This window comes from Sinocyclocheilus anshuiensis, unplaced genomic scaffold (genome assembly GCF_001515605.1).
Source record: "Sinocyclocheilus anshuiensis isolate Anshui unplaced genomic scaffold, SAMN03320099.WGS_v1.1 scaffold557, whole genome shotgun sequence".
Lineage (NCBI taxonomy): Eukaryota > Metazoa > Chordata > Actinopteri > Cypriniformes > Cyprinidae > Sinocyclocheilus > Sinocyclocheilus anshuiensis.
The window spans coordinates 947,108-964,299 of record NW_015540883.1 but is presented as its reverse complement, the minus strand read 5'-3'; the positions used below and the strand labels follow the sequence as shown (position 1 = coordinate 964,299).

At 38.4% G+C, this 17,192-nt stretch overlaps 1 protein-coding gene across 1 annotated transcript in view; it reads left to right on the top strand.

The window, feature by feature from the left end:
- The first annotated feature begins 243 nt into the window (after window positions 1–243).
- Window positions 244–17,192, top strand: part of LOC107688607 (ribosomal protein S6 kinase alpha-6-like) — a 39,372-nt gene continuing 22,423 nt past the window's right edge. Inside the window, exons 1-3 of the mRNA XM_016486320.1 lie at window positions 244–487; window positions 4,379–4,435; window positions 5,615–5,731. Of these exons, the coding sequence (XP_016341806.1) occupies window positions 422–487; window positions 4,379–4,435; window positions 5,615–5,731 (240 nt within the window). The 5' untranslated portion in view covers window positions 244–421. The remainder of the gene's footprint in view (window positions 488–4,378; window positions 4,436–5,614; window positions 5,732–17,192) is intronic.

The window sequence follows — 17,192 nt, the reverse complement described above, 5'->3', positions numbered from 1 at the left end:
ATCTCAACTACAATTAAGTAGAAATTAATTGTATTCAGTTGTGTTTTAGGTACTAAAACAGTCCAGTGCTTTACAGTGAAACACATTTTTTGAAATTGGAATAATAATGAATATTTCTGGCCCCTCCCTGGCCACCCCTGTGAAAACACCCTGGCTCCGCCGCCGTTGTTGGTGAACTAACCCTTTAATCGTGAGCCCAGTGTTTGGGATGGTGTTTAAAGGGATTGGGAAATCCTCCGCCGGGTGCGTCACAGTGACGTCAGCGCTGGCGTCTTCAGCTCGCGCGGACAGAGACGGCCATATTTGAGCGGAGCGTCCCGCGCGGTTCGTACGGAGCGGTCGGTCACCTGACTTTCACGCGCATTTAACGGTCACACACGACGCAGAAATGCCCCGCGGAATAAGCCTCTAGTTCAACCACATGATATCCTTTGGCCCCGCGCTGGAGTCCTCGCGTAAAATGGAGGTGCAGAGCGTCAGCAGTGAGGTACGTCGCGGATATGATCGCGTCCTCCGGCCGCTATTGATTATCGGTGACGTTAACGGCAGCGTTAGCTCGAGCTGTTAGCATGTGCTGATCACGAATCCTTCACAACATCGCAGCAAACGACGCTCGCGTCAGTGACGGCGTGTGAAAACACGGGCAGGTTTAGTGTGATGAGGATGATTAGCCTGCGCTTGTTGGTCGGATTCACCTATGAGTCATGACTAGAGCGCTCACAGCGGACCTCAGTGAAAACTGTAACGCCGCTGAGTAATATCTGCTAGTTACACACTGATCGAGCTGCCAACTATCTGTACTCGCAATCAGACAAAAGATATTACCACTTCATCCGTCTGTCTGGCGTCTATTCTGTTCAACTAACTATTGTTATTATTACTTCTTTATTTCGGACCCTTAGGTCCATATCATAAAAAAATTAAATACTTCTAATAACTAAAAATCCGTATTGTTTGTTTTCAGTAGATGTTTTTCTTTTTTGTTATTATTAATATCTTGTGCTGGTTAGTGTTTCTGTAACGCAGATCAGTGCGCACTGTAAGCAGGGCAGTAGTTAAATTTTTTATTTTAATGACTAGTTAAAGGGGTATGAGGCATATGATGCTTTTTTAAAGATCATTATTTTGTGTATTTGGTGATATCTCTTTGGTTTTGAGACTTTAGTCTTTGCAACTTCAGGGATCTTATCTATTCACGAACAGCTTGTAACACTCCAAAGAGAAAGGAAAACTTGAAATCGCATCATATGACCCCTTTAAAACGTAGAAGTGTTTTTATGAAGCAGTTCTGTATTCTGAACAGTAGGTTGCAGGAATCTGGTGTGTAAGTGCTATCGTGTTGTGCAGTGGTTTTAGTGTTGCTCTTACTGAAGTATCCATGCACACATGATTTCTGCTTTCTTATTCATAGTTATGTGACGCTGTGCTTTACTGTGTTTGTTCTGTTAATATCTGTCAGTGTCCAGCAGTGTGTTGTTGATGACTGATGCCGATATCTTAAAGTGCTTTTTCATGATCATCACATTTCCATTTGTATTTCAACTTCAGCACTGTTCAGCATGGTGCAATAACAATTTAGGGTTTGGGCCAGCTATAATGTATAGTCATGGTGATGTTGATATAAAATATCAGTCTGTATTGTTGGTATTGTGGTAGAGCTGAACAATTTGGGGGGAAATCTGAGTTGTCCTTTTTCTTTTTTTGAGTTGGTATCTCCTGGGCCAGGTTTGAAATTCGGCCTAAAACTAAATATTGTGATTTATATGTGACTTTATAATAATAATGAATTAACATTATTATTATTATTATTATTATTATTATTATAAAAATATTAAACAGAATAAGAGATATTGTACCCTTGTAATATTATTGTATTGTAAAATAAAAATCATATTTTTCAATATGAAGTGACAATACTAATCCTTATGTCTCAATTTAATCATTTTTAAATGTTAAACCATCAAGTTTCTGTTTTGGTCGAACACACAGGGAGCTCTTCAGATTTATTAACACTTCTCATCACAAATCGATGGTGAAATGGGAGGCACACATTGCGTTCCCGTTATAAGCGACCCTAACTCGGAGCAGATGCAGGGATGGAGTTTGTGTGGAGCTCACAGTCGCTGCGAGACACTGAAAACACTGTTATAATGAGCTGTGCGCGTGCAAATTAACACAGTGATGTGCTTCACTGTGAAACATGCATTGCATACGGTTAATTCATTCACAGCATTTGCAATTTGATAAGTAGCCTAGACTAAGCCATATTGTGATTTTTATTTATTTTTTGTGATGGAGCTCGTTCAGAGTTATTCAGCTTTAAAGGGATCATATGATGTTGCTAAAAAGAACATTATTTTGTGTATTTGGTGTAATGAAATGTTTATGCAGTTTATTAAGGTTCAAAAAACACATTATTTTCCACATACTGTACATTATTGTTTCTCGTCTATGCCCCGCCTTTCTGAAACGCGTCGATTTTTACAAAGCTCATCGGTCTGAAAAGCGACGTGTGCTGTGATTGGCCAGCTATCCAGTGCGTTGTAATTGGCCGAATACCTCAAGCGTGTGACGGAAATGTTACGCCCCTCACCATACTGTGATGATGCCCTGTCCGGCCGGAGCGATGAGACAAAAACATGAAAACCCATTATAAACGAGGCATTTGTTGCATCCAGTGGGATGAGCTTGTAACACTCCAAAGAGAAAGGAAAAATTGAAATTGCATCATATGACCCCTTTAAAATCAAGCAGAAGCCACTGCCAGCTGATTGAGTATGAGGTCTCTGCAGAACAAACGTGGGCATTTTCAAACTTGCATGATTCAGACTAAATCATGCAATGAAAATGACCTGACCCCAACCCCTAAGCAGATCAGGTAACGCGTAGGGCTGCTCGATTATGGCAAAAATCATAATCACGATTATTTTGGTCGATATTGAAATCACAATTATGAGTGGGCCACATGACCGAAACTTTATATGAGTGATTTATTTAAAGATAGCGCTATATATCAAATATATATTTTGTGTTCATAAGGTTGCAATGTCATCTACGTTCTAGAGACCAGCGAAATTTCACAATCCTCAATACCACAGCAGAATACTAGGTAGGGCTGTGTGATATGGGCAAAAAAAACCTAACGCGATTTCTTTGATCAATTTTGCGATTTCACAATTTTGACACACGCAGACATGCTTTACAGTCATTTATGCATTCAGTGTGAATTTGAAACATATTTCCAAAAGAAAACCAATTAGAGCTTTATCAAAAAGCTGTAACATGTCTCTAGATCAGACATAAGGCAAAATAATCACTAAGTAAAGGTGTAACAAAATGTCTCTAGAATAGACATATGGCAGGAAAAAAAAGCCAGTATCCAGGGATTTTTTTGCCATGCATTGGTCATGGAGCTCTTTGTGGCGTTGCCTCAGATGTTGGTATAACTACTTTTACAGAATTAACTTAATTACTGAATTTCACAGAAAATATTTGTTTATTTTTTATAAATAAACAACTGTATTTAAGTCAATTATTAAAGTATTACATATGTTACACAGGCTGATTTATTCATTTTAAGTATTTGGGATTTTAAGAACCCCACTCTTGTCTCTCTCCGGCTTTCGTTTTTTTTTTGTTTTTATGGTGGGCGTTTACGCAGTTGGCTAGAGCAGTGCTGATTGGGGAGAACGGAGGTGCGCTCACTCTTGCCCAGGGCAAGTAAGACTGCAGCTCAAGGCTGGAAGTCATGCATATGCTCTGGAACAGAGTAATATCGCGTCCATATTGCAGGCTTTGCGATTAGCAAATCGCAACGTCTCAAATCGCGGTTTCGATTCGGTTTCGATTAATCGCACAGCCCTAATTGGCATCGAGGTTTTTTGTTTGACTGTTAAGTGGGACTTTTTTGGTTTAAACGTTTTTGGGACTTTTATTTTGACAGCATCAAGAACGCCATTAAGGCACATTTTTCTATTGTTGTCATGCGCCTCCCAGCTTACTGTCTTTATTTACAGCTGTGTTTAATAAATTACTGTAGTGTCTAATAAATTATTAGACAGAAATGTTAAAGACGAAAAGCTTTTTGTTTTTTCCATAAGAAAAATTGAGTTTTTTTTTTTTTTAATTATAGTCAGCATTAGCCATTGTTGGGCTGAATGTTTTATTAGATTTTTTCTGTTGCGATTTTTTTTTTTTTTTGTATATTAAGTATTATAATATTTAAAATATTTGAATGAATAACAATGTGAAAAATGTATTGACTAATCGAGAAAAAAAAAACTCATTGAAAAAATAATTGTTAGTAGGAGCTAAGGATGTCTGATGCTGCTGTACTGTGAAAAGCCTGATGTGTTTGTTCTTTGTGTGTGTGCTTCAGGTGAATGGGCATCAGATGATGGATGAGCCGATGGAGGAGGAGTCCTACACACACTGTGTGAGTATCTGTCAGTCTCTCAGAACAGCTCCATGATTCCTGACTGGAGATCAGGGTTTCAACAGCTGGGTTTTTTAATGCCCATCGTCCTCACAAATGTTTATAATTGGCAGGTATCCGTATAAACACTCTAAAATAGTGATTTTAAGCCATTTAAGTGCAAGAGGATGCAAAGAGAACTCGGTACTGGTGCACAGTTAAAATCTCCTCTCAGACAGTGACATATTCTTCAGCAAATACACACAGAATTATGTGAAAATGCCCGTCTTTGTGAGTATTCATGTAAACTGTGACAGTTATGTAACTGAGCGTAACCAGTTGAGAAGGAGCTCAGATCTGTATCGTATTGGATTTGAGCATTCTGTCTTAAAGTGACAGCAGCTTAATACACCTGCTGCTGTCTGTTGTCAGTGAGGTAACTCCAGCAACTAAAGACAAAGTCAATCACTGCCTTTAACCAAATAACTTTTGTGGTTTTAACAATGATTAAACTATATTTAAATCATACAGTGAAAACTGCGGTGAAATGCATTTTTATATTTAGAGCTGGGACGATTTGTTTATCTGAGGTTATGGGTTGAAATATAATATGATGTTCACAATTTGATATAACAACACCCAACCCAGTATGACAATTTTTTTTTTTTTTTTTTTTTTTAAGAAAGTGTTTCTGGAAATTGCAAAGAAGAGTTTCTCATCAGAATTAATTTCTCTGACTCACAGTATTAGTGTCTATCTTTAAGCTGAATTTTGATATATCATATACCCCAAATGTATTTGGAAACTTAAGCTACGGTTAAAAATGTATTTGCATTATTTAACAAAATATTAAAACTGTATGTATATCGGCCGCTCTGCTCTCAAATATATCTGCATCAGCCATTAAAAACCCATTTCCACTTACCACATGCTTTGATGAAATGGTTAGGAGTTTTTGAATGATATACTGAATAAAGGTAATAGTAACTAGTAGGAATTACATGTAAGATTTGTTAATAAAACCATTTTATTTCTGATGAAATAATAAACACAAACTGGTGTCCGTCAGCAGAGTCATGCAGCATCACGCACTTGAAATGAAGCGGATGTTGGATGTAATATAGTTTTGTTTTGCACTTTGAAAACTGTCCTCCAGAACTTGTCATGATGTATGTGTATGTTTGTGTTGTGTGTGTGCAGGACGAGGGCGCTTATAAAGAGATTCCCATCACTCATCATGTGAAGGAGGGCTGTGAGAAGGCCGAGCCCAGCCAGTTTGAGCTGCTCAAGGTTTTGGGACAAGGCTCCTTTGGGAAGGTCTGTGATTCTTTCACTTCATATATGTTAACTGTAGGGCTGCGGCGGGGTACAAAATTCATGGTTTGGTGGGATTTTTGTACAACAGGGAGAACAAAGCATCAGTTGCAGCAGTTCTTACTGTGAAGGCGCTCATTTGCACATGACTTCAAAATGACTGAAAAACTATTTAATATACCAGAATAATAACTGCAGTAAATCTTCGACATTATCAGTGTAGATTTCTGTTTCTTCATGGCTTCTTTATAATTGAGAATACTCACATATCTGAACAAACTATTTTGAACTTGGACAAATGCTGTCATGCTGTCTCTTCCTCTGAAAGGTTTCTTTTTTCATTTTTTTTTTAATTTGCCGTTTACTCCAATGTCCAGAAACATACAAATACAGCCTCAAACATACAATAGGGATTAAAAAAATAATAATAATACAGTTATGACTAAAGTAATTATACACAGTAGAATAGGGAATCAGGAGAGGTTATAAACATAATGGCATAATGTCCATATCTGCCAAAAGTCGTTAGACGTTTGATGTGTATCATAAGTGAGTTTCTCAAGTGGGAGTAATGCAGATATTTGAGACATCCACATTTTGAAAGAAGGCACCTGAGGGGATGACCACAATCACAATATACATTTCTTTGCCAAATAGACCAGAATTAAAAACAAGTGTTTAGCATGAGAATCAAATATCTTCTCCACTCTGAGAGATAACAGATACAATTCCAAAGAGAAGCAGAATTGCAATTTAAGCAGCTCTTGTAAAATGTTATGTATTTTGGTCCAAAAAGAGATGATTTTATCACAATACCAAAAGCAGTGAAGAAATGTTCCTTTGCATTTTTTTACAATTAAAACAGACCAGAAGATTTTCTGTACATTTTCTTCAGACGTAATGGTGTGAGAATAGATTATATAAATGAATTTATAGTTAAGTTCGTGAATCCCCGATGAAGTACACTTAAAATACAAATTGTTCCATATGGCAGACCAATCTGCATTATCAATTCCATAAGCTAAATCCTTTTCCCAAACAGTCTTCAAGTTCTGTACATGTGTCAGACAGAGCATCATATACAACAGAAATTAACCCCTTGGAAAAACTGTTTGTCACAATCTGTTCAATGCCAGTAAGTTAAAATCTGTTTGGCATTATCAGAAAAAGGTTTTATAAAACGACGCAGTTGAAGATATTTGGAAAATGAGATTGTGGTATGTTATATTGGAAGATTTCAATGTATTACCTATTTTTGAGATCCCCGAATTAAGACCTATATTATGCAGAGAAACAGGAAAGGCAGGGTTAAAAGCAATAGGAGACAACAAGGAAGGATTGGCTGGAATTGTAAGATAAGTTATGACATCTCTCCATGCCAAAAGAGTGTTGAAATAATAAAGTTTGTTGAAATGCATTTAAATTTTTTTTATATTTATAATGAAAGGCAGAAATTTTATTGGAAGGGAGCACAAACCATTGCTTCCATGTTAAGCCACATAGAATCCTTTCATTATACCAGCTGACCAAGTGCTTCTCCCGTGCTGACTAATTATAAAATTGAAAGTTTGGAAAAGCGACACCTCCCTCCTCTGTTTTATTTGATGCATACAAAGATATTTATGTGTCTCCTACTGAAAGCCCTGTATCCGTTTGGTTGGGTACCGCTGCAGGCCTAATTACCAGTCATGTCATAAATCTGTTTGCAGTGTTATCTGTTTTCTTTTTTTAGTCTTAATACTTTATCTGTGCCTTTAGCAACTTAATTGCATTATTACTATGAATGAGTATGAGTGTTAAAAGTTTGTATCTCTGGATCCTTGTTTTGTTAATTATCTTTTTAACTGCAATCTCGACGGAAGTCTTTGACTGCTGCAGCACATTTTAATTAGGGGTGGGAATCACCAGAGGCCCCACGATACGATATTATCACGATACTTGTGCCACGATACAATATTATTGCAATTTTAAATATATTGCGATATTCTGCGATATATTGCAATTTATTACCTTTTTCCAACTTCAAATTAAGTCCCCAAAGGAAAACTTTGACAACATCTGTTTTAACTAAAAATAAACATTTTTCAGTTTGTTTATCTCGCTTCAATTTTATTGTTGCAGTGCAAAATGGGATTGTCAAGCAGACAAACTGACCAACACTTTCATGAAAACCTGTCATAAATGTTGTATGCACCTGGCAAACTCAACTATTTGTATTACAGTCTAGTCTAGTCCACCTTAATTAAATGTAAACAGGTATGCACTGCTGTGCTACTACAGGTATTTTGAACAGTGCTTAAACTTAAACTTGTACAAAAAAGCTGTGCAGACCATTCAGCAATTGGGGCATTTGAAAGTAAATTACTAGGGATGCTCCGATCGATCGGCCAGAGATCGGTATCGGCCGATAATCACATTTCATGACTCGATCGGTACTCACTATTTGGCCGATCTCACGAACTGATCGCAATTTGATGACGTCAACGTACAACTGACCACGTACATGATGCGTGGGGACGTAAATGATTTTACTGCGCCTCACTGCACACGTCTGCGGCGCGTTACGGCTCCACGGGAACCAAAGCTGATCGCGGCCGCTCTAGTCAGTGCTTGTGTTTATACTGCAGCCGCGGCATGTTTCTCTCTTTTGTGAGTTGGCACAGCGTGGAGGACGGAACAAAACCTCGTCTGAGCCGTATCGCTGATCGTGGGCTGCATTTAAATGTTTATTTATAAAACAAAATATCTTTGGCCATATTAGCCTACTCAATAGCATTATCACAGGCTTTACTCCTTTCAAACTTTATCTGGAATGTCACCGTTTCTGTCACTGCCACTTCCCGATCAGGCGAACGAACACACACACACGCGCACGAAATCGTCAGCCTCATGAAAAAAATGTTGTTAATATTTGCATAATTTATGATTTATTTTGTTCACCCGCAAATAATCAGAATGCATTTTAAAGTGGGAGAAATAAAGGTTTCACCGGTAACAGCTGTACACAAAGCAGGGCTGAGCTCACAAACGCTGCTTTATCAGGCATATAACATGAAAGATTAAATGAAAATGACGTCGAAAATTTTCTAAAGATAGTCTTCCTTCAGAAATACAGTGATATAAAAAAACCCGCGCCTCGTTTTGATTTTTAAATGTGCAGGATGTGCTCATGTTTATTAAAAAAAAATCTTTTTTTTTAGCCTTTTGAAAAATCAGTCAGTTTTGATATTGTGGCGAGTGCCACAAATAAATAAATGTATGGGAAACACATCCCACAGCACAACCACCTGAGCCCAGCTTCAGTCTACTCATCACCTTAACTTTAACTGCGTTTGTAGCCGGTGCCATAGCCAGACTGATAAACAAACGCAGACTGGAAATTAACTTTGGGCCAGGTGCGTGCACCCGATGAAACGTCTATATAAAGCTTGAAGCATCAGAATCGGCATCGGTATCGGCCGATCACCATGACAAGAAATCAGTACCCAGTATCGGCTGCAAAAATCCGGATCGGAGCATCCCTATAAATTACTGTTAAATTTAAAATAAATAAAACATAGTCTTACATTAAAATAAAAATGTTACATTTAAATTAAACATAACATGTACTCTTAAAGTAAACATTGTGCAACAACAGGTATACTATGCACTGCTGTGCTCTTAGTATTTTACTTTAATTCATTCCATGAAGTTCCAAGCCAGTTCTATATCGCCGTCCTATATTTATGCGCTTCTTTAATTGATGCACACACACCACTCGCACATAAACACAGTGAGAGGGAGAGAGGAAGGAGATTGCCGATCGCACTGCGCACACACAGAAACTTATTGTCGGTGCTGCCCCGCAACTTTTATGAATAAAATAACATGGATACTAGATCGCTTCATTATCTTCCTCAGCAACGAGGTCAAATTGAAGTAAATAAACAACTTCATAGTTTGTTGAGAGAAACGCACAGATGCAGGTAATTCACACACACAACTGTCATCTCTCTCGATTGATAATTCATTCAAATAAATGCTATAATTCATTCAAATAAATCTGGTCTTACCGCACTATTTCATCTCTGTATCTGATTTAAAGCGGGCAAAAAGCTAGAGCTAACGAGCCTTAACTGACGAAAATAACCGTCATTTTTACCCTTCCGGTTAAATATTGCGCTGATAACATCATAAACAGCTTTAAGTTGTCAATACTGGCAAATAACCATGGAATAAGCGGGATAATCAACGGCTTGCCGTGCATTAAAGGAATTTAGAAAAAAAACTCAACACCACAGGGCTCTACGCTTACTTTTCTTTTTAGGAGCACTTGTGCTCCTAACTTAAAAAATTTAGGAGCACGTTCAAAATTTTAGGAGCACCTTCTAAACAATTATCCAAAAGTTTATCAAAAAGTAGCCTTCCCATTACGAGGTGATATTTGACTCCTTTATTAAAAGTATGTCATCTTCTGTCAAATTCTTAAAAAAATTATATTTTATAAGCTTTTTAACATTTTTAATTAAAACGACAGAATAAGAACAAGTAGAATAAGAAATATAAGTTACCAATCAAATTAAATCAGTATTAACAAAATTCGTTTGTAGAGGTGGCACAGAAGAACACAAAAGTGGCTTGGTGTACTTTCAGACATTTAATGAGGCTCAGAAGTGGAATGAGTGCAATTAAATCCATAAATTCATGATGATATTACTGTTTTAAATATACAATTTTGAATATAGAAATATTAAATTATTTAAATAACTGAAAAGATACTTTAAAAATGAAACAAACTGCCAGCAGGTGGCAGTAAGTCACTGATTTTTATCACTGAATCATTCATTCAATTGATTCATTCGAACGGCTGATTCATTCAAGAACGAATGAAGTGACTGTATTTATGAATGGGTAATCATGAATCACTGACTGACTAGATTCGTTTAAAAAACCCCGTTCATTCGAAACACCGCTGTGTTTGAATGGAGATGCGCAGCGGCTCCGCTGTGTCTTTGTTTTAAACTATTTTCGACGACGAAATAAAGCAAAATCAGACAATAGTGTTATAGTCAGACAATGTAAGTCACTTAATATTAACTTCTTGTTTATTGAACGAAGCTCTCTACATTGCACAATGAATCTTTTATTTACACCGTCTACACTTTGCTTATGAAAGGATTCATGAAATATGTCTGTGATACATTACTCAACGCTGCAAAAACACGTAGAAACCTTTGAAGCTCCCCTCAGCGATCACAATCACAAGTATGATGAAGATCTGGTCAGTCGCACTGGTGCTCCTAAAAAAAAAATTCATAGTTGCACGCAGATGTTAACAATGCGGTTTTAGTGTTAGCATAATGCTAATATGATCTGTGTCGTATATGTCTCCAACGAAAGGTTGAGAGTAGTGTTGTCACGATACCAAAATTTCAGTATTCGGTAACGATACCAGTGAAAATCCACGGTTCTCGGTACCAATTTCGGTACCTTTGTCAGTTTGATGCGTTTCCTCCTCCTCGCCACTGCTTTTATGAAGAGGTTGCCAGGTTTTCACAACAAAACCCGCCCAATCGCGTTTCGAGGGGTCCCCCGTTAAAAATCGCATTCCGAGGATAAAATACGCATGTTTTGGCGGGGTTCCCCTGGTAAAATTCGCATTTCAGGGGCTAAATATCACGGTAATGGGGTCGTTTTTCAACCCGTGGACATGAAAAACAACCTGCGGCAACAGTGTTAAAGCAGCCCAATTCCGCGGGAAAACCGCGGACTTGGCAACACTGGAAGAGGATAGCTTTCGGATAGCACATCAAGAACCGGGTTGACCGGGTTCTCGGTACCACCGGTACTTAAGAAAACCTGGTACCGTAACGTTTTCATTTTTTTTTGGTACCGAAATACCGGGTCTTTTGACAACACTAGTTGAGAGAGAAGCAGAGTATGTCTGAGAGTGATATCTTCAAACGTGTGTCATCTGGAATTCCCTTGGTTCTTCAGATGTACATTTGAATGAGTTCTTTGCCCAGGTGTTTTTTCTTGCTGTTGTTCTGTGTGATGTTCCGTTGATGTTCAGCTGCTGAATGTGGTCTGCTCTGGATGTGAATCAAGTGAAGTGTGAACCATTCCTGGATTGTGGACTGTCTCAACTCTCTCCTGTGTGCATAACGGTAGAGTTGGACTGCTGAGACGCCCGCTAAGTGGATCCTTTGAACTTCCTGTTTTGAAAAGACACTCTTCCTATTTCGGAATACACACACATCCATAAAAGTAGCAGGAAGAGCCAAGATTAAGGATTCCATGCAAGTGAAACTACAAGGAAGAGGAAGTAGTTTTGCTACGACAGTGACAAACATTGGGCAGTCTTGTAATGCAACAAAAGAACAGAATGAAAGCAAGAGTACCTTCGAAAACCCTTGTTTGTTTTGTAATGGTGATCATACAATGCAGGTATGTGAGAAGATGAAAGCAGCACCTAATAAAGAAAGAGTGCTGTTTTTCAAGGCCAAAGGACTTTGTTTTGGATGCCTTGCTAAGGAACATATGAGTGTGAAATGTCATAGATGCATCACTTGTGAAATCTGCCAGCAGAAACACCCAACTGTTCTGCACCATATTCTTTTTTGAGAAAAGAATACCAGACCCAAAAGATACAGAAAACGTAAATCACAGTGAAGCTACATTCAGTAGTGCTTTGGTGTCTTTTGGGAAATCACAGGCCTGCTTGGGCTGGTATCATAGATTGTTCATTGGCTGTTGTACCTGTACAAGTAAAGATGTCAAAGGTAAACAAGACTGTTTTGACCTACGCATTCCTGGACCCTGGTATTTCTGCGACTTTCTGCACCGAGGATTTAATGGATCAATTGATGGTTAATGGATAAATGGAAAAGATTTTGAGGATGATGGGTCAAGAAAAACCTGCCACTTCTTTCAAGATTTCAGGAATGGAAGTGGCTGCAATTGATGGGAATACATTTCTGGAGCTTCCAGGTGTGTATACACAGAAATCTATTACAGTTACTGGGAAGCGCAGCGTTGCGTCGTGCCACGTCTTTAAAATTCGAATACATTATTTTCTATGAGTGTAGGCACACCGGCGGTGCCGTTCGGGGTCTGTCCGCGGTGCCCAGCTACGTCGTGTTGTACTTGTAAGAATTGTTCTAGACATGCCGAAAATTTGAAGCTACAGCACAGCAGCTCTTCTTCTTCGTTTTCTCTGATGCACTAACTCTGCAGCAGCACTTCTTCTTCGTCGTCTCGTCTGATGCACTCACTCAACCAAGCGCTCTAACCACAACCTCGTCCCTCCCCACCCCCCAACCATTCGAATTTCTGTAGGCGGGAATTCTTTTTGATGATATTCTAATGAGCCGCTTTGTGATATCACGAAGCCCGGAAAACAAACGCTGTAGTCCAAACGAGCCGTTCGTTGTAGTTCTTGGAAAAGTGATTTTTAAAAAAATGAAATATCTCCCTTTGGAGTGGACTTTGAAATTTGTAACTTTCTAGATCTTTTTTATGCCCAAACATACACACTACACACTGACTAAAATTAAAAAAGTGAAAAAGCATAATACGACCCCTTTAACATGTTTGATTAGAGTCCTGGCCTGAAGACATCTACATGCTCATATATGGTTATAGTTATAGCGCCACCTACTGGCAACAGGAAGTGACATGCTTAACACTGTGATGCACTATTAGCAACACAGTAAAATATACAATTTTGTGCATATTACATATTCTCTTGTGCTTCAAACTTGAACCAGCACCGTGTATGCGCACATATCATGTCATATTCAAATGAAAGATGCACAAATTAGGGCAAATAAGGTACGTCTGATCATGGACGTGATGACAAAATGGATTAGTTCTAGACATGCCGAAAATTTGAAGCTACAGCACAGCAGCTCTTCTTCTTCGTTTTCTCTGATGCACTAACTCTGCAGCAGCACTTCTTCTTCGTCGTCTCGTCTGATGCACTCACTCAACCAAGCGCTCTAACCACAACCTCGTCCCTCCCCACCCCCCAACCATTCGAATTTCTGTAGGTGGGAATTATGTGTAATGAAATTCTAATGAGCCGCTTTGTGATTTCACAAAGCCCAGAAAACAAACGCTGTAGTCCAAACGAGCCATTCGTTGTAGTTCTTGAAAAGGGATTAAAAAAAAACGAAATATCTCCCTTTGGAGTGGACTTTGAGATTTGTAACGTTCTAGATCTTTTTAATGCCCAAACATACACACTACACACTGACTAAAATTAAAAAAGCGAAAAAGCATAATAGGACCCCTTTAAAAGAATGGCCTTATTTAAAGTCAAACTAACTCGTATTAATCCCAAAATTGGACCGCTCATTGGTGTGAATGCCACTAAAGCATTAGAACCTTGGAAGATTGTTAACAGCATTGGGAATGGCCGTTATGCAGTAAAGACAATCCTTGAATGGGGTAGTAAATGGACCTTTGAAAAGCAACAATGAAATTAAAGCTAAGAATGGATACCCTCTTGTGTTTGCTAATAGCGTGTCTGTTGCCAGTTTAGAAGAGTTATTTGAGAAATAGGAAAACCAGAGACAAAACCAATGGACCGTTTTCACATTTTCGGGTTTCTCAGCAGCGGAAGTCGTCATAGTTGGGTTAACTTGAAGAATGGTGAATTGGAGAGTATCACAAATATATTTTTTGCATTCCCATTTCCCAGTTCCAATCAGAGAAACGACAAACAGCAAGCTCTACTCTACACTGCTCAAAACTCGCGTTTGAATAGTCAGTGGCAAATTCCTTAAATATGAAAACGTACTTGCAGGCTGTGAGTCAGAAGCGCCAGACTGTCCTTGCAAAGTTGGAATTGCCCCACTTTATAGAAAAAACCTTTGTGCACAGATGGAATTAGTCTACAAATGCAAATCTTCCCAAACAGTGACGTAGACATGTGGGGGCGTGTTTAAACGAGGCGTTTTAGGAAGATGTGGCTGAGCGTTCACGTTTATAAAGAATATCTCTTTGGGTTTGAGACTTTAGTCTTTGCAACTTTAGGGATCTTATCTGTTCACGAACAACTTGTAACACTCCAAAGAGAAAGGAAAACTTGAAATTGCATCATATGATCCCTTTAAGAGTTATGTTTGACTGTGCTGCTGCTTTCTGTGCAAATTCACTAAACCAAGAACTACTTCCAGGGCCAAATTTGACCAACAATTTAGTTGGAGTATTACTCCGATTCCATAGAAGGAATGTTTCACCAAGTTAGAGTGCCCAGTGAAGATACAGACTTTTTGCTTTTCCTTTGGTGGCCCAATGGCAACATTACAAAAGCTCTTGTAGATTTTAGAATGACCGTGCATTTGTTTGGTGCTGTATCTTCCCCCAGTTTTTCTCTGAAACAGACAGCCAAGGACAATCGAGAAATATCACAAAGAAATTATTGACACAGTGCATAGACATTTTTATGTAGAAGACTGCCTGAAGTTTGTCAAACACAGTGCAATCCACTGCCTTGTATACTGACTTGAAATATCTTTGTTCCAAAGGTGGGTTTAAACTTACAGAGTGGATCAGTAATAGCAAACCTGTCCTCAGAGTCATTTCTGATGAACATAGAGGTAAAACAACTAGAAAGAGCACTTGGTGTTCAGTGGAATGTGTAAAACGACACATTTGCATTTAAAATGTCTAAAGGCATAACCTGCTACAAGACGAGGTATCCTCTCAGTGATTAGCTCTATATACAATTCATTGGGCTTTCTATCTCCAGTAATTCTTACAGCCAAAGTGCTCCTTAGAAACCTTTGTCAGAACAAATGTAGATGGGATGATAAAATTCCAGAGGTTTTCTCAGTTCAGTGGCAGAAATGGTTGGAAGAACTCCCTCAGCTACATGCCTTTCATGTAAGTAGATGTCTGATTCCCGATGGATATGGGGAGGCCACTACCTGCCAGTTACACCATTTTTGTGATGCTAGTGAGGTAGTTTGTGGAACCAGCATCATACTTGAAACTAACAAATCAAAGTGTCCGCATGCATGTGTCCTTTCTAATGGGCAAGGCACGGGTAGCTCCATTAAAACACACAACAATTCCAAAACTTGAACGTGTTGCAGCTGTTTTGGCAGCACGGATTTCCTAAAGTCAGAACTACAGATGGAACTAGCAAGTTCTGTGTTCTGGTCAGACAGTATGACAAAATTGGAACCACAACACACCTCCTTGTTGAGGATATGATTCAAGCAGAACAGTCTATTCTATTTCACATCCAAAGCCAACATTTTCATAAAGAATATCAGTGTCTACAAAAGGAAAAGAACTGTGTTGGAAAGTGCAGTGCAATATACAAACTGGATCCTCAAATGTTCAGTGGACTAATCAGAGTTGGTGGTAGACTTTGCTGAAGTGCCCTACCTACTGAAGTCAAGTCAAGTCACCTTTATTTGTATAGCGCTTTATACAACACTGGTTGTGTCAAAGCAGCTTTACAGTGTTAAACAGGAAAATTTTATTACCTCAAAAAATATATGTTTATATAATTATCTGATTAGCCTACTCGATTAATCGTCAGAATAATCGACCGATTACTCGATTACCATAATAATCGTTAGTGACAGTCCTATGTGTGTGTACATGGTGGTATTTTACAAGCTGAGAACTCACAAAGAGCTTATAAAATACGTAAAGGAGTCAGGAATTCCTCTGATGCACACACAAACGAAGATCTGCTGCAACGAGACAGCGGCTCCAATACCAGTACCAAGCTGTAATGTGTTTCGGTTTGTGTAGATATATTTTTGTCCATATTGCATTCATATTTTAGTCGAACCGCACCAGAGTTTGTTTGGAAGTGGACTGAGACCCCCGGAAATGATGGGTCTCTGTCTGCATGTTTGGTGTGCGCTCTTATCAGATGAACTGCTGTAGAATACCCTGGATTTAGGGCTGGGCGATTTTTCAGATTTTATCGATTAGTTCGAATTTAATGTTTTGCCACGATTTTATTTTTTATAAATCGGGGAATCACGATTTTAAATAGAAATATTACCAAACGTTAGAATTAGACACTTTGACAATATGCCAATGTTAAGAGTAAAGAGAAAAGAATGATCTGACCGCATGTCGGCGCACGTGATTAATTGTGAAGGACCATAAGAAGCCATTCACACAGAATTCGCTTTTGTGTTGACAGAGATGCAATATGGGCAGTGGAATAGGAAAAAATGTTTAACTTCTTTTAACTTGAGCACTGCATTTTCAGCCCTCTACGGACACCTTGGCAATTGAATCGCCATTGGCTAGTACATTTTTTTGTTTACTCGCCAGACTGATAAAAAATTTTTTTTTTTAAATATATATATATATATATATATATATATACACATAGTACAGTTTCAGATATTTATAAAACTGTGCCATTTTACAAACACACACACACACATACATACATATATATATATATATATATATATATATATATATAACCATGAACTTAGGA